We start from the raw sequence: 18,758 nt of genomic DNA, 5'->3' as shown, positions 1-18,758 counted from the left end.
GTTGTTTAACCTTGCATAGGTTCATCAGTTCATGAACGTGGGGAAGAATCCTATCACGGATACCCATAATGCACAGTAAGAACATCGAGTGAAGTTTCTACGCGGAATATACACTGTAAAATCCAACAGCTAGCTACACAGAAATTTATGTGCTGTTTATCGAATTTATATTATGGCTTTCAAAGTCCACCGTAATTTGTAGCCTGGCCGCCATTGTCAAATTTTGTAATTTGCTACAACAACGCACGTACTTAACGTATGTTGCTCAGCTCTGTATGTAATCAATGCGAACAATATATAATAGTGCTATGCTGTACACGGCGAGCGTAAAAGTTTGAGACAAAGACCCGGAAAGCTAAGAAGAGGAATCCACTAAGCCGGTCCAAAAGTCCGAATGTTTTCGCATCATTACGGTTTGTTTGAAAGGTACCAACCAAAGTATGCAGTGAGTTCCTCGAAAATGGGGGAATTTGGAAAAGAAGGAACTGCAATTTTCGGTGTTGGACTTAGCGAACGTTTTCCTGTTCATTTTGCATGTTTCAATGGGGAATCGGTCACTTTGTCTCAATTGCTCAACAGCGGCAAATTTGACCTGTATGAAGAAGACGCCTTTCGTGGTTGGACACCTGCACATTATGCAGCTCAACGTGGTCAGGTAATAACCATCTTCATACAGTCATAATCATATCGACGAATTTCTAACGCCAGTATTACTATTAGGCTAGTAATATTCAATGTAACATGCTATAGGATTGTAACTTATACTAGGGTTAGGCCTAACGATAAAGGCTTCGAATTGTGTTTCGTTAAAGGCCCTCTCTGCTCAACCTAGTGCCTACAGCCGTTGTGTTGTACTAAACAAGGACAGTTAAGCGAAACTTACATCGCCATTTCGGTAAAAACAAATCTTATGGAATCGAAAAAATAGGCTACCGTGGGCGTGAGAAAAAGAGGGGGGGGGGAGATGATGGCATGCAGTTAAGGTAAACAAGTGTGCTGTTACTGTAAGCCATCTGCCACATTTCTGTAGTTTCCTAGGCTAATAATACGATAAAGACCTGCCACACACTGTACTTTTCATAATGTTTATACTAGATAAGTGTGTGGGGGTGGGGGAGGAGGGGGTTATTGTAGACCCGGGGGGTTCGGAGGATGGGGATTGTTGTAGACCCATATATTATTTTTGCTTACCCTGAACTGATGCTAATTTTGATCTTTGATGTTAATTTTGATTTTTTGATTTTACCAAAAGTGCTACACATATGAAGGGTACAATGAATAGAAGGATTTGTTTTTATAAATGCCTGAACAACATCTTTTATGCTACTAGTGTACTAGCTTGAAACATTTACATACACGATCGGAGGTGGTATTTGGCAGCAACAGGAATGCACTCACATCTCTTGCAAGTTCCAAACTCTTGTGTTAAAGAGTACAAATTGCAAATATAAAGCTACTGATGTCAGATTAAAATGAATTGCACACAGATCCAACATCAAACCATTTTGTAGTACAGTGTATAGCTCTTATTACACAGTTTGTCTACTGAATTAATAGCCTCTGCATGGTATCACATCTACTAACAACTATACACTAATTAAGCAAGTCAAATGAAAGGTGTGGAGTCTTGAAGGTAACCACATTTGAGTGGAGACACAGGATATTGTACATGTCATCCCAAACGTTACATGTTACTGACTGGCCGTACAAAGTCTGCAAGCAGGAACTTGTGTCCGGCAGACATTCACTAATATGTATGCTCAGAAATATAAAAAACATATCAAAATGTATTATTATAAACTAACATTAATGTATTTTAATCCTCACCAGAACCAAAATTTCTTCCAATCCAACAGCAATTAAGCCCAGGTTGTACCCATTGAATCTGAAAGCAAATCTGCTATATGGATGAACTTGAAACTTGAAAGCAAGATCAATTTGACCTACTGTTTGTTGTAATTCATACAGTGTAGAGAAATCTGAAATCTTATAAACTTGACAACTTGACAATACACAAGTTTGCAAACTGAAACATTTCAGTGGTACAGTAGCTGAATTTCCATCTACTGGAGCAACCTGAAATCTGGTGGGCACCAAAAAGCAGTTGTAAATTTCCCTAGATGTCGGAACTGTACCTCTTTACTCTCTTACTGCGTTGAATTTGTATATAGTAGAAATTGAATGCATTACTGTACTATTTTGTATGGAAGAACTGTGTCATACAAGCAGCCATCGTTTCCACTTTCAGCAGCCTGGATGTGTTTACAGTTTTTCATCAATATTACAACATTTCTATGTTCAAAATGTCCTTGCATTTGTAGATCATTCAACACTGAAGTGGCCAGTTTGTAGCATTAATTTGTAGCATTTTTCCATGTGTTACCATGTACTGTAATTATAAGTATATCCCTTCCCCCTCCCCTGTCCCTCCTCCTCCCCTGTCCCTATATTTTGTACCAGTGCTGTGAAGTATAATAAGTGACTCAGTATCTCTGCTCGTCTTCCTTTCTCAATCACCTTCTTGGCTAGTATTGATACTGTACTGTTGAATAGAATTTCTGCTTTCATGAGTTAAGACAACACTCAACAAGACTGCTTAGGCAGTCTACTGCTGTAACTACTGACTCAAATATATTACATCACAGTTTCAGAGTTTTCTCTAATTCCACCGATAAAATTCCACAGTAATCTGTTTGTTGTCTCTTAACCACAAGGAACAGTACACCAACTTGTTTAAGAAACTGATGAGTCACATAGTAACATTGCTTAGTGCTCATTGCCAAGTAGTGACCTCACAGAAGGGCATGGATGTCATGATGATGTCACACTTATTGACTGTCTCCTGCTACTTTGGTTAAAGGTCACTTGATCTGTTTTGATTCCTTGCTGAAGGCAAAATAAATCTGATTGCGGTGTTGTGTTTGTGGGTTTGTGTTTGTGCATACATGTGTGTGTGTGTATGTGATTGGCTGGTTAACATGATGATTACAATGTACCACTTTAGAAGACCCCCCCCTCCCATTGTTTTCTATGAAACTCAAAGGTCATTGAAACTTTGTAACTACATTAACTCCTAAAATCAAGCTTGGATGAACTTCATATGAAGTATGTTGATCCATGTTGTTGATATCAAGAAACCTATCGTTTCCTGTGGAGGTCATTCTGAAGTTCTTTTGAGTTCAATGCAGGTCAAAGCTTAAAAAACTTGTAAACATGATACTGTAGCTCCAAAAGTAAAGCTTGCAAACACTCTGTTCTGTACTTGCAGGTCTACTAGAAAAAATACAGTACCTCAAGCTGATTAATTGAAATTTCCAGTCCTTCGCTCCACCACTTCCTAACCCTCCTCCTCCCCCCCCCCCCCTCCCAGAACATCTTGGTCCTCTTTGCATGTAGTACAGTTGCACTAAATGCTACAAAAAGCTTTTCTCAAAGACACATTCTTATCAAACCGGTGATAAAATAGCCAGGGCTGTAAAAGTTTGTTTCCTGGATACCTCTTTGTTGTTACACTGTGCTAGAAGATGGTTGAGTGCGACAATACATGATAGTTCAACTACATTAACTGAGCCTTTGAATTGAAGCATTTCCTAGATGTACAGTAAATCCAGTCTCCTGGGAGGCTTGGTTATATCTATTGCGATAACAAGCACCGTAAACAGATCTATCAGGTCTAATTAAATGTGGTTTAATATTCTCTGCTCTCCTCCCACAGCTCGAATGTCTGATGCTCCTGCAGGGCGTTGGAGTGAACTTGAATGTCGCGACTCAGCAACAGCACCAGACGCCTCTCCATGTAGCAGCAGAAGCAGGCCATTCAGCTTGTCTGTCCTTCCTCCTGCAACAGGGTGTATCCCTGGATATCCAGGTCAGCACCATCATAAAGATCTCCCCCTGAGAATCAAATTTGGCAAAAGCCAGGCTTCAAGTTTCATGCCAAAAAAAAAACAAAAAACTATGAAGATGATTGTTCTACATCAGTTAGTCCTACTTCTATATGACATCACAATGTACAATAAATTGATTAAATTCATGTGCAAGGAATAATTTTAGCTAATTTTAGCTAGACTGTTTGAAGTTGACAGTGTACATTCTATTAAATACATTCTCTCTGTTGTATGTTTTTAACTTAAGTACAGCTTTACAGGAATTACAGGTCCCCCTTTTAAAAGTTCAGACTTGCATCAGAAAATGTACAAATAATTTTGTCTGAGTCAGTTTAAATTGCATCTAATCATCCATGCTCTAGTAATGATTTATCCTATTCAAATAAGGTAATGTAATTTTCTGTGTCAAATGGCAGTGGTTTGCTCTCTTAGATTATTCTAATAAAGTCATATATACAGCGGGGCACCACATACAGTACAGTAGCTGTAAAATAAATAAATATTTGTGTTTTATTATTTAATATATCAGCATGGAATCAGGCTAATCAGCCACAGTATACGGTTTAAAGTAGGCAGTGTAAGTTTGAACATTCTCTTACATACATCCCCTCTGTTGTATGTTTTGAACTTACAGCTTTACAGGTCAACCCCTTTAAATGGTCAGACTAACAGAAAATGTACAATTAATTTGTCTGAGTCAGTTTTAAGTGCATCTATTCATCCATGCTCTAGTAATGATTCAAAATCGTTCAAATAACATCATGTAAAATTCTGTGTCAAAAGGCAGTGGCCCTTAGATAATTATAAAACTATTCATATATACAACATGGCACCACATATTGTACAGTAGCTGTAAATTGCTACAGGCAAGTTTAATGTGCTGCATACGGTTTAATGTGCTGCATAGGAGAATTAATATCAAAACCGCAACCACGCAGTAAATCTTGTCATGAAGGAGTGTCTTGATCCAAGTCAAGCAATGTTGCCATAGCAACATGGTACATATTGTGACATGTTTTGGTGGTCATCATGAATTTTGCTTAACTCCTGAAAGTCCTTGTTTCCCTTCGCAGGATATCCACGGTGAAACAGCCGCCCACAAAGCTGCTCGACAGGGCCACGTAGACTGTCTACAATTGCTGCGGTCTCAAGGAGGCTGTTTCAAGTAAGCCAAACTTGTGTCAATAATTCAGGGTACAAATATCATGGAGAATGAAGTTTGTGAAAGTGATTTGCCTCAAAGATTCCATATTTTAAAAGAACGACTTCATAACCTCTACCCCTGTAAAGATTCTGGTTGTATTTGTTAGGTAGCATGTCTTGCTTCATAACTTTACTCTGGAGCAAAAAATATATTTATGAGTGTTAAAATGTAGCAATGGAAAACTGACTGAAATAATTATAAACGATGGAAAAGAGCAAGAGAAAATTTAGGCTAGAACTGGAATCGACCCAGTGATCTCAGAAGTTACATGCCCTGCGCTCTGCCCACTACTGTACCGAGCTATTCATATTTCTTTGAATAAAAAGGTAGTCATGTGATCATGGTTATTTAGAGAAGGTTATATTTACTTTGGCATGTATTTAGTGTATAGCTCCATACAACAAGGTATTACATTGGTGCTGTACATAAAAGTTAATGTGCTGCTTGCTGTCGGATTTAGATCTTAAGACATTAGATGATTTTAAGATATCTCCTGTAAGCTTCATGAACAGAAAAGATCAACTCAAACCAACTCTAGTATATATCAGTAAAGTTTGAAGGTTAGATTGCACCTGTGTGCTTGAAATTTACATTAACTAATGTTATCATAACATTGTCCTTGCAGATTTCCATTCAGTGTGTGCAATAACGAGGGTAAGACCCCTGGGGAGCTATACCAGCCAAAGGAACACAATGATATGGTCTGTAGTACCACAGAGGGTCCACCAATCAAACCGACCTCCAGGAAGAGGGGTCAATTCAACGAAGATGCATCTATGATAAAACGTGCCAAATTTGATGTTTCTGGTAAGTTACCTGACTCTGTATGTTTATGTTGGTGAGACAAATGGTGGGTTGCATCCGCAATATTTATGTTTAATATTTGATGGCTCATATGAGGCATCAGATATTTCATGTTGTGTGTCTGTCCACATGTAGAATATATGTACACTTCCATTGCAGATGGGGGAGCAACAGTAATGAGTGTTCGCAGAAGACAATATGGTCCAGTGGGGAGACCATAGTGAGGGTTGTAGACATGTGGTTGAACCTTTGATATTGGAAAGAATCAAGATACTGTAATGTGTGCTGTTTTGGGTACTTTTGTGCTTACCTAATCTGGTATGTGGACATAGCGTCCATCTCTTTACTTCGCACAACATAAATGATGTTCATACACAAGACATATGATGTGCATACACAAGACATATGACGTGCATACACGAGACAAATGATGTGCATACATAAGACAAATGATGTTCATACACAAGACATATGATGTGCATACATAAGACAAATGGTGTGCATACACTAGACATATGATGTGCATACAGTACATAAGACAAATGGTGTGCATACACAATTCAAGTGATAATTTAGCAAGACAAATGGTGTGCATACACAAGACATATGATGTACATACACAGGACATATGATGTGCATACACAAGACGTATGATGTGCATACACCAGACAAGTGATATGAAATGTATACACAAGACAAATAATGTGCATACACAAGACAAATGATTTGTACCTTCACATTTGGGAATTCTTTATAGTAACTAGTTCTCTTAATTGGTCTTTGTTTCAAACACTGAGGGATTATAACTCCCCCTAGCTATGTAGCACTTGACACATTAAGAGATGAAATGAATGCTGCATGCATACCCATGCTTCATTTAATAACATTTATCCACATTCTTCATATCAAGAAAAGATTCATCCATCCCCATACAGCAGTGTCCTTTTCCTACTTCTTGAGGTCATATATCTTACGTACTCTTGTAGCAACATCAAATTTTTCTGACAGCTTTTTCATGCTCATGTTGTATTTCACTGCTGTTCGGTGATAATCATGCACCAATTTGCCCATAATGTTATTGCATCTAACGGCACTGTACATTTATAGGAAACATATTTTACCTTCTTTTTTTTAATTCCAGAACCAATGATGGGAGAATCATCTTCACTCTCAGCCGAAATTACTCAGTCTGGGCAAGACTACCCCATGGACTTCAACGACGAAACTCTCCCAAGAGAATGTCCTCGGCCCTCGCTGATGACCTCCGGAGGTACCTGTCTTCCTATGTTGCCGAATACATTAGATTGCTTGCCTCGGGCCGATCCACACCCTAAGTGGAAGTGCCAGCCTTTTGTAATTTAAGATTGTTCCTGAGAGAAGGTTTATAAAACTTCTCCTCATACTGCAATTGTACGATAGTGAAAAAGCTGTACAAAAAAAGTTAAGGTGCTGTTTTTAAAAATGTATGTGGTATTCCTTTTGAAACAAAAAAAACATGCACTGTCTTTTGACGTCTTTTGTAAGCTGAGCATCGCATCGATAAGGCCAATTCTGTAATTCCATCGCTCATTTGTGGTTCATTCTCCATTGAGAGTTCACCATTGTGTTATTCCTGGTATTCCCTGTTGCACACAAAATTAATTAAATATTACTACAACAAGTTAGGAGTATGATTATGGTGAGCTAATGTACCTTGACATGTGCTCGTCTCTTATACTAAATTACATATTTGGTACCTTGTTTGTTATGATAGAGTAAATAGGTACATCATTTAAAATGGAATCACAGTAACAATCTCTGGCGTGCCACCTACATTTGGTCTATTTGACCCGGGCATGTCCTAGTGGTAGTCCCATCATTTTATGCTAAGACAAGCATGTTTCAGCAGCATGTTTCAGCAGCATGTTTTAACAGCATGTTTTAACAGAGGTACATTCTCTTCTGGTTACCTGTGAAAACAGCAAAGAAGAGGATGGGTTTTCTTTTTGGCCACCTTTGTAAATTTTTTGTGATTGATTTGTGGAATTTTGGTCAGACTTCATATCTTGCCAGCAGGGCAAATTTTTATGGATTATTTTCTGGTTGTCCCTCGGATAACCCGAGCTCTTACTTTCTGGTTACCTGAACAGCAAATTCGGTTGTCCGTGAAAATGTAGCAAAATAACAAAGAATGGCCAATATTTGACACAGTTGGAGAGATGTGTAGGTTTGGGGAATAGAACACCAGCTTTTGGGCCAGTAAAACTCACATGCAGGTAGTACATAGGCCTACCACTATTGTTGTTTCATTAAAGTATCTCCAAAGTGATGGAGCGTAAAAGGGTGAAAGCAATTTATCATTTTACCTATTGTTTTAGTTAAATGTTACATAGTCGTCCGCTGGAAGATTATCCGAACAGGAATTTTGTCTTCTCGGACGACCCGGACAACCATTAAAAATTGGCCCTGTCTGCAAGGATGTTAATGACTTTAAAATTACAATAATTTTATGAATAAAAATACACTTTACAACCTTGTAAAGGTGGAGGTATAGATAGGTGTCTTGTTATTCCCCTCTGTGGTTTCACTATTCCACATGCAGCTGAAGGAATCACAATGCAGGTAATAATGAAAAAGTAAAAATTGGTCAAGTAGGAAAAATCCATGTGCATTTTAAGTCAATTCAGGAATTCTTTTATTTTACGTTTTTGGGGGTTTTCTGAAGAATGCCATTGTGAAATGGAAAGTTAGGGACTGCAAAAAAAAAATTGCATCAGTGTCAAGGGTTTTTTTTTTTTTTAAATTTTTTATCATCTGCTGTATGTGCTCTTATCCAAGGGTTGTATATATTAATAGGAAATATTAAATTTAATTTACATATTACTGACTGCATGCTGCATAAAGATAGGCGACTTATGCAAATTAACAATTAATCCTCTTTTAGTCAACGTTGAATGCTTATCATCCATCGCATTAATTCCCACTAGTAATTGAGCATCTTCCATTATGCTTTTTGGATAGTCTATCATTCTACTTCTTAAGTGTCGGGATGCGAGTTGGTGAAAACAGGCATTTAATTTTTCACATTGTCAGCCAGTATCTGAAATTAGTAATTTTTTAATGCACTGTGTGACATCATAAGCAATGACCTTAACCAAAAACAAAGTTTCTCCCCCCCCCCATGGATGACTGCAGAACTCGGTTACTTAAGGTTTCACATATACCACCAAAAAATAGAGATATGGACTGTACTGAAACTTTACTTCTTAAAAATTGTCTGAATAATTCAGATTTGGTCTTATTATAATATAGTCGCTGGACTTCATTTGGAATTCATGATTTGCATAGAACGTTTCAGCCAGCTAGTGTTTTTTGTTCACAACGGAATTCTCTCTGCAAATGTAGATTATTAGTATCAAATGTCTGTAGGATATAGCAAAGAATCTCAGTACTATCAGTCCCACCATACCTGGATACATTTTGATTCGTTTCCCATCCCGTCACACATCTATTGGCTCCTGCGACTCCCCGACGACGACCTCTGACTTTTCATTTTGCATCTTTGATTATTACAGAGAGTGGTGTCTTTAGACAAGCTTGTCACATAGGCCCCGATTCATCGAACACCTTCATCTCACTCGCCTGTCAAAAAGAGAGACCCGAAGACCACTTGCATGACTCATTGCTAGAAAACAACAACAACAATTCTATCCTACAGCCAGCGCAACAACAGGGTATGTTGACCCCCTCTAGTGTTGTCGAACACCAAGCAGCCCTGCGCGCACAACATGGCTACGAAAAACTCTGCAGTAGTGCCTATGAGACACAATCTTACAGTCACTTCTTCTGACCAAAGATTTCCAGCCAATGCGCTAGAATGTCACGTCAGAGATCTCCCGGTGACGATGAACGGAGACTCGTTAGATTTGTCAAGGAAAGGTATGTGTTGTAGTGTGAGAGCCGCAGAGGGCTAAAGGACCAGGGTTAACGATGCAGAACATTTTATGAATGTTGCAATATTGGGATATAGTACGTGGTACATACATGCCGTATCAGTTCACATGAAGGTTTCCAGGTAGTCTTGGGGTCTTACCTTGCCTCCTGTGGATTGGCTTACATTATTCATGTGTCTTAAGATATATATTCTGTAAGCTGTGTCACATTCTCATCAACCAGGGTAGTAGTCCCTCCCCAGCAGAGGAGGGTGTTTTGGTGCATATTTTACGTAATTACAACCCTTTTTGCATAGTAACTTATACATAATGAAAATTGTATGCACATAGTGTTATTATCATATTACAATCGGCTACACAATGGCAGCAATAATTATTAATTAAGTGGAAAGATTGCCTCAAGGGAGAGCAATCCTTAATTAACTGATTTCAGCCACTTGGTTTGGATCTCAACTTTGAAAGGTAGTTCATTTCATCTTGATATTGTTGTAAAATTTCCTTCTATTCTTTGCTTTGGTTAAGTAAAAGTTAAAAAACAAAAGAATTGTACATAATTTTTACGATTGAATTTTACTTAGTTGTTCATACAATAGTAGCTTTTTTTAGTTTTGTATTTTTCTGATCCTTAATTTGCTTATTTTCCTGTTGTAATGTGTGGTAAGAATTATCCACTGAAAATTTGTAAAGCAAAAAGGTGGGGGTGAAGACTGTTTTTACATGCTGTTGCTGTTGCTCATTTTCAAATTAATCATTTTAATCAAAAAATTAATCATTTGTGATACATCTGATTTTTTTTAATGTGGCTCGTTTTTTGTTTTTTTTTATATATATTTTTTTTATAATTTTTATTAAAAAAATATTTAATATTTATTATAACGAACAAGTTCTCAGAACATGTTGGAGTTTAAACCACTCCCGTCCTCTTTGTTGATGGTAACTGGTAAACTTCGATAGTCACATGACTACAGAAGGTTTCTGAAACCAGCTTTCCGTCCTACCATCGACGACTGTAGATCTAGGCAAGATAGCTTGGCTGTTCAGTTAATTTACCATAAGTAAAAATGCTGATAAGAACAAAAAGATTTGCTTTATTTTGTTGGCAATTTTAACATGCAATATTCTGCAAAAAAAAGTTAGTGTTGTTTTGTTGTTGTTGTTGAAAGTGATGGCTCCTTTTACATATTACATTGTCGTGATTTCTACTTTTGCACAATGTTTCTTCTTCAAACTAAATTGAAGTAAAAACAAAATGAAAGTAAATGATGCTTTTGTCAAAGTTATGCATTTCCAAACGTTCCCTTTTGCAAACTCCTAAAATCCACTTGCTTCTGAAGTTGATTTTGAAACTGCTTTTAGCCCACTTATTAATCTTCAAATGGGTGGCTAGATCCTCATTGAATTTTTGATGGCCATTTCTGCAACAATGGTTTCATCATAGATTGTCATTGATTCTTTAAAGTGCATAAAGAAGTTTTATTAAGAAACAGCAGAATTAAAGCAAGAAATGTGTGATAACATTCTGTCATGAATATTCAGTAATGAATATTGAGTACTACATATTCATTTTTAACAATGCATATTTATACAATGTAAATTGGTAACGGTAACCAAATGCAAGCAGTAGTTTTGCAGTGCTGGTAAATTCAGTGATTAACAGTGTACAAACATATGTAGCTATATTGTGATTCTTTGCATCAAAGAAGCTTGATTAGAAATCGATGATGCAAAAAATATTTAAATTTATTTCAAATTTACATACTGTGACAATTGGTCAATGTAACCACGTTGAAGCATAATGCATATACATATATCTACAGTTGATCTGTTCTTGTGTTTAAATGCTGGTTGTGATCTGAAAAGCCTGTATTAATGTTGTCATTGGATCATCATTCTTGACTGCAATTCAAACAGAATAAAGAATTCTGTAATGAACTATTCATGAAACATCTTTGATTACAGGCAAGTTGGGAGAATTTTGTAATGCATGTACCAGTGTAAACTGCACTCCCAAGCCATGCTTCAAAGCACTCATACTGACAGTATGGACAGTTTCTAACCTTTTTCTGATATTTTCCTTTCAAAGGAACTTGTGATACACAATTGATGTAAAGTCATCATGATCATATAGTTACAATCTCAGGAAAGGGACTGGGGCCGAGAGTGGATCAGTTAAGGTGTTAGTTTTTGTGCCCAGGCTCTGTCTTGGGGTACTTTCTTCAAAAAGTACCTTTATCTGGGAGAAACATGATTTTCATACTGTCAGTACCAGTGTTTAGAGGCTCACATGGAAACTATAATAGAATAGAAAAACATTGTTCCAGCTGATGGCAGTGAAAACTGTCTTGGTAACGTTTTTGGCAGACATTAAGTTTTTCAGTAGTACTTTTTGAAATTTCCTCCTTCTTCTTCTACGATGAAACTGAAATGCTCCGTAGTTTTTCTTGTGTTTTTTATGACAATAGTATGATGGTCGCACCTACGAAAGATTCTTTATCGCAATTTTTTTCTTGTAAATAACAAACGTAACAACTGTCTTTGTGTTTGTCTGCATTCTGTCTGTCTGTCTGTCTGTGATCCAAAGTATTCCTCATTTGTCACATGAAAAAAAAGGTAAAAAAATGGAAAAAGAAGTCTTTGAAATATAACTGTGAACTTTTATATTCCTGCATTTTTAACTTTTGGTCTAAAATTGAATTGTATAGTTTCTTTTTATATGTTATTAATATTTTGTTTTTTGAACCAGTTAGTATTAACTTATTATTAACTTAAATAGTTGTTATTATAGATAGATAATATGGTAGCTGTTTTTTTTTTGGATAAAATTCCTCTTCAACCTCACAGTTCTATTTGTTACCTTTTATGCAAGAAGGGTCGACTTTTTCGCAGCTTTTGGCGTGTTATTAATTGTTCAATACGTTGTGGTTTTATATGCAACTTAATATTGAAGGTATGTTTTTAATAACACCTTTTGTTTTTCAGACAAACAAATTGTTGACAGAATGTGATAAAATCGTTTGAAGTAAATGTCGGATTTTTGTCAAACGTACCAATGAATGTGATTCTGAAACTCGACTACTTCCATAATACTGGAGACACAAACCATATAACTTATTAACTAGTAACTACTTAATTTATTCTTAAAAATTGATAACAACATTATCACCAACATTGTTATATAAAATATTATATAGATTTAAGAATAACCACTTATCAGTTTCTCATAGATAAATTCATTAACATTTATTTACTAAAGTTACATGAAACATTCCCAAGGAAGAAAACCAGTAAGATTAAAGAGAGATATATACAAAAAAAAAATAATAATCATAATATTTCACCTTGCTAAGATTAAAACCTGACTCTGAAAGCAAGGTTTGTTCTGGTTACTTCCCCAACTTTTTTCGTTGTAAAATTTTAGAGTCGACAGAAAATTTTAAGGCTCTGTTTATGCACTGTAATACCAGTCCGCTTGAAATTGTGTTCTTGTTTGAAATGTCTTGTTCCTATCTTCTTGGTTTATATTTCATCTCTTCTTTTTTGCTTACCATTTTTGCTGTTGAGAGAATGAGAGAATGAGAAAATGAGAGAATCTATAATTTTGTCCCTAACAGAGACATCTGCATTCCTTTTGTACTTTAATCAGATATGCGCATGCATGGGTGTAGCATTGTTTTGTATTTTAAGGGTACTGTACACTGGCTTTACTGTGATGATGTTAACCTTTGTAAATCAGCCCAATGCATAGATGGGATATTTTGTAAAAAGTTTTTTCTTTTCCCTTTGCAACGGAAGAGCTTTCCGCGGTGATGCTATCTTGGCCTGTGAGAAATTCAAAACACTTTAACGTTTGAAGATTGAAAGCATATTATACAGATAATTACCTGGAAATGGAACACGTTTGTCCAACCCACAGCTTTTAACCCTTTTTGCCATTGTTGAGGTATAAATTATTGATTGAATTAATTTATGCATTCAAGTTAGAATGTGCTTTGTGCAATTAATGTGTGATGTCGTACATGAACTATACGAAAACAACTGCTCTTTTGTTTTCTAGTAATTTTTAGATGATTGCATAATGTGGAGGTAAAGGTACAAGTGTATTGACCAATATGTTTGTTACTGTCGGTCAAGAATGACCAAAAAACGTTTCTGTCAAAATTATAGAATTTTCGATGGATTTCCACTTACATCATTGAGAGACAAAGACAGTCTGGTCTTGTTGTCATTGTGTGATGACACAACTATAGCAAAAAAGAGAATGTCCCCAATCTAAATGCACATATTTTTTACAATTCGACACCCAATGGAATAAGCATTAATGTTTGGAGTTTGACAAACGTGTTTCTTTTAACTTGCTGTAATCGCGTGTTTTGCATCTGCTTTTCCAAAAAAAAACTATTTTGTTTTATTTCGTTACACACTGGTAGTTTGTTAATTAGAGGAGTGAGTATAGCAGGTTGTTTGTTAACAGTAGTGTATAGTATAATAGTATTGTAGTGCAGAGTGTATACCCATGTGGGAAGTACAATGCTATGTATATATCAATCAAATAGTGTTAGCAGACAGGATTTTCTTTAGACTAGCTAGAAATGTTGTTATATGTGAGTATGAAATAAATGAAGATATGAAAGAAAATTGATATCAGGGCCTTTCGAAGTTCTTTTTTCTTTTTATCTTTGCATTTTTTTACTTGAAATTTTTGTTTTGAAGTTAACAATTTCTTGCCCCAAGTATGCCAGAAAGTGAATGAATGGTCATCCCTCAATGTCCGAGAAATAATTGACGTGGCGAGAACCTCCTGGACAGCAAAGTACATTTTGAATCTCTCCAACAGTTTTAACAACATGAGGCCACTTTTTAAGGGGTATAAATCAATTTCGAGACTGACTAGAACACCACCCCCCCTCCCCACAGTATGTTAAGCATGCGTAAGGGTTACGCCCTTCATTTGTAAATGCCTTGTTTGAGAATTGGTGTAACAATTCAGTTTATCCATGCAGGGTTGTGTAGGCCTTTACTTGAGGAGTGCCATAAGCATTATCAGATGTTACAAAACATCCTAGTTTTCCACTTCACGATTTGTGAGAGGGAAGTTATTGCCGAAGACTGAGGGCAAAAATATTGAGCCCACACGTTGTGGAACACTCTATAAGGGGGTTTGTTAGCCTCGTGATAACCCTGGTAGCAGTCAATCCAATATTGCGGGGGGGGGGCGGTGGGGGGTAATGGTTGTAGATATTTCCCCGATAGTCGGTTGAATAAGCATCAAGATTATTGCTCATACAACCCGATCACAGTCTGTTAACTGAGAGACTATCGAGCCCAGGTGCGTATCCAGGGGGCGTTGGGGGCGCGCGCCCCCCGGGTAAGGAAAAGAGGAGAGAAAAAAAGAGAAGAAAAAAGGGGAAAAAAGGAGGAAGGAGAGGAAGGAAGGGAAAAGAAAAAGAAGAAAGAGAGAAAAAGGAGAAAAAGAGGGAGTAGAAGATAAACGCCAAGACCTCGGGAAGAGAAAGAGGAACAGTCATAATTACAGCGCTGATCCCTTTTATATACACAGGGTAGCCAGTGACAGATCGAGAATTACGGAGGGGACGTGCGCCTCACCCTACTCCTTACACCGACAACTCCATTTTTGACGTTCCATTTTTCCTCTCTCACTAATGTATCTATATACATACTACATATGGTCTATCATAACTCGAATGTGTGTATGGACGCCTTAAACAATTGTACAATTGTGCTATGGAACCAACTGTGGCTGGTCTTGAACTCGACCGAGTCGTCGGGGAACATGACGAATTTCGGGAAGGGGGCGACCGCCCCCCCCCCCGAGCAAATTTTCTTTATGATATCGCTAGTAATTTCAAACTAGACAATGATTAGATGCTACTCTCAAGGCCTGGGAAGTGTCATTTTCAGCGATCTGGGTGGCATTTTCGGCCAAAATTTTCTTGTACGCTTCGCGCCAACCCATGGTGGCGCTACGCTTAGATAGTTTGCCTACAGGTTTCGCCCCTACCTTGGCAAATTACTCGCTACACGCCTGTTCGAATTTGTAAAGCAAAGAGCAGATATCACATCATATCAGTGAGCATGAAAATGCATGTTCCAGGATGAACAGCCTCAAAACTGTATATGTGTGTAGTCAAAGGCGTAGGAGCCCAATTGGATTTGGGGGGCTGTAACGACTTGCCCGAAAAATATAAGCACAATTTTTCGCGCGCTTCGCGCGCGTTCAACATGTGAAGGTCATTATCATATAAGCAAGCATCGGTCATTACATCGCATGGAATCGTGTGCCGTACGGTCACTGAAAGTTGCGCAGTATACCGCCGGATGCTAATGTAAACAACGAAATGTCTTATGTAGATGAAGAAAAAGCATACAGGTCTAGTTATGTCAAAACTCTCTTTTACAGTATTAATGGCGAATTAGTCGGCCAAGCCTAGATCTTCATTTTAATTACCAAGGAGATAATTTTTAAATTATTCATTTCCTTAACCTACATTATTGCTATTTATTTTTATTTCAGTAGGTGCCCGAAAATTATCAGCATATTGCCCGAATTTTCAAGGGGAAAAATTGGTTGGGGGGGGGGGGGCTGCATCCCCGCCTCCTACACCTATGTGTGTAGTGTTCGGTTTCGAAATATCTGATATCGGAAATATCTGCTATTTTTCATTTCCTCCAACCAAGTTTTATAATAGCCGTTATAAGAGGTTGCAATATTTCTACACCAATAAATTAACTCTGTCTGAATTTTCGAAAATTTCCTCACCAACATTCTTCATCCTACTTCCCTCTGTTAGTGCAATTTTGACCTATCTGTTAGGGGTTCAAGGAGGTTTTTCTATATTGGTTTTCCATAGATTGAATTTTGTGCAACATTATGAATTGTTTTGTAGTGATTTTATTCACGAGCAATGAGGTCGAACATGATGTGTGACTTGTGACAATCTTCAAAAAGGTTATGGATGGGGAAAAAAACTATTGGGAAATACTTGGTTCTCAGGCAAAAGTGTACATCTGGTTGCTCATTTTCAAGCCCGAGAAGTGCCATTTCCGATGATCTGGGGGGTATCAAAACCAGAAAATTTCTTGTACGCTCCGCGCCAACCGATGGTGGCGCTCCGCTTAGATAGTAATTCGCACCCCCGGGTTAGAAAATCCTGGATACGCGCCTGGAGCCGTAGAGAAAAGTATTTGTGACTGTCCATCCAATCTTAACAGTAAATCGCGCTACGATTTAATTATTCATACTGTCATAGTGTTAAGAATAACCACACGAAAAACATGGAATGGATGAGTACAGCAGCTATATATGACGATCGGTTTACATCCAACAAATATCTTGAGGAAAATAGGTCGGATAAATTATATATTAATTGAGTTTTTTTATTTTTTATTATTAACCTATGGAGTAAATCAACAATGGCCTCATCCTTTTGGAATTACCGACGATCACGACGTAAATACAGTAGCTCCCTGGTAATCTTAAAATTAATGTTCATTCATACTTAGTAAAGATTCCTAAATCCTATTGGTCCATTCAGGTCAGCTGACCGTGGTTAATCCTGTGAGTAACGCACGGTAAAATTACGGGGCATCACTTTAATAAATCTTTGGTTATATGTAACCAAAAATGTTTTGTTTTATGCTTTTTCCCCCCACACAAATGGTAGTGTATGAATGAACGGGGTTAATCAACGGTCTAGCGTGCGTTACTCACATGATTAATGCACTCCGAGTGTTAATGCTATCGCTGGATGCACTCGGGCTCCGCCCTCGTGCATCGCTTGCATTATCCCCCGATCGTGCATTAATCCTGTGAGTAACGCACGCTAGACCGTTGATTATCCCCTTATTTAATGTTTGGAACACGGAAATAAACTGGAGTGAATAAGCATATTCTTTGGTATAAGGGGAAGAGGGGGGGGGGCAAAGTTTAGCTGTACTGCAAGTTGCTGACTACACGCGCATTTTCTGCAGTAGGTCTAACGCTTTTCTATTAATTGCAACAAACCTTTAATTAAGATGTCGAATTGTTTAGCCGGTTAATTTCGTAGCCTTCAATCAGTCCTTATTCTTGCTTTCTTTTTCGAATGATTTCATTAGGTTTGATTAATAAGCTTCTCCATGATGCGATCCTTGCCCAGTTCAAACTCCTTCCCTCACCCTCATGATCTATGAGCATCCCATAACTTTTGTCCTCGGTCCCTTCCTTTGAGTCCTGTATAGCACACTAGCGTGTTGAATCATGAATAGTATAGTACAATTTCCTGCAAGAAATACTAACTGTTTGTATTTGCATTGCACACAAAACTGAAGAACGAAAATGTTCTTTTCTAAAGAACAATATTCGAAATGTTTATGATGGAAGACGTCCAGTTCATTAGTGATAATAAAGTTGTTTGCATTTGTTTGCATAGGTATGGAAATTAATTTTCTTTCGAAGAGACATTTTATTCTTTTTGCATGGCAGATTTCAGAAGTCATTGGATTATTTTCTTCTTCTTTTCAGGCTTGCAAAATGGTTACTGAAAAAAATCTACCAATTGCGAAATGCATCCTGTAATCACATGACGAATTCAACAATTATGCACAGATACTATCCTGACCAGAACACAGAGCTGCTGCCAACTGTACAAATTAATTTATATACTTAATCACTGTTATGTAAGTTTTTAGTAAAATGCCGCTTAAATTGGCAAAAAAAAATGAATATAAATATACCGTCAAGATGAATGAATCGCAAAACATACAATTTTGATCGATTTACGTGAAACTATAGGACGGTCGAACGGCCTGTTTTGTATTTGGTTAACCTATTCACGTTTCGCTGTGTCAAGCAAATTTGCTCAGCATGTTGTGACCATATCACGAAAAGGCACTTCTAGCTATTCACCACAGCTACATATTGTACGATGTCCT

The 18,758-nt window shown here is 37.4% G+C and overlaps 1 protein-coding gene across 1 annotated transcript; it reads left to right on the top strand.

The window, feature by feature from the left end:
• Nucleotides 1-211: 211 nt before the first annotated feature.
• On the top strand, nt 212-14,466 carry LOC139979477 (uncharacterized). The gene is made up of 6 exons (XM_071990311.1): nt 212-655; nt 3,716-3,868; nt 4,961-5,052; nt 5,717-5,898; nt 7,037-7,165; nt 9,450-14,466. The coding sequence occupies exons 1-6, from the start codon at nt 395-397 to the stop codon at nt 9,722-9,724; spliced, it is 1,092 nt and encodes a 363-aa protein (XP_071846412.1). The 5' UTR covers nt 212-394; the 3' UTR covers nt 9,725-14,466.
• The last annotated feature ends 4,292 nt before the right edge of the window (nt 14,467-18,758 follow it).

Source organism: Apostichopus japonicus, chromosome 14 (genome assembly GCF_037975245.1).
Source record: "Apostichopus japonicus isolate 1M-3 chromosome 14, ASM3797524v1, whole genome shotgun sequence".
NCBI lineage: Eukaryota > Metazoa > Echinodermata > Holothuroidea > Aspidochirotida > Stichopodidae > Apostichopus > Apostichopus japonicus.
This window is presented reverse-complemented; position numbering and strand designations above follow the sequence as displayed.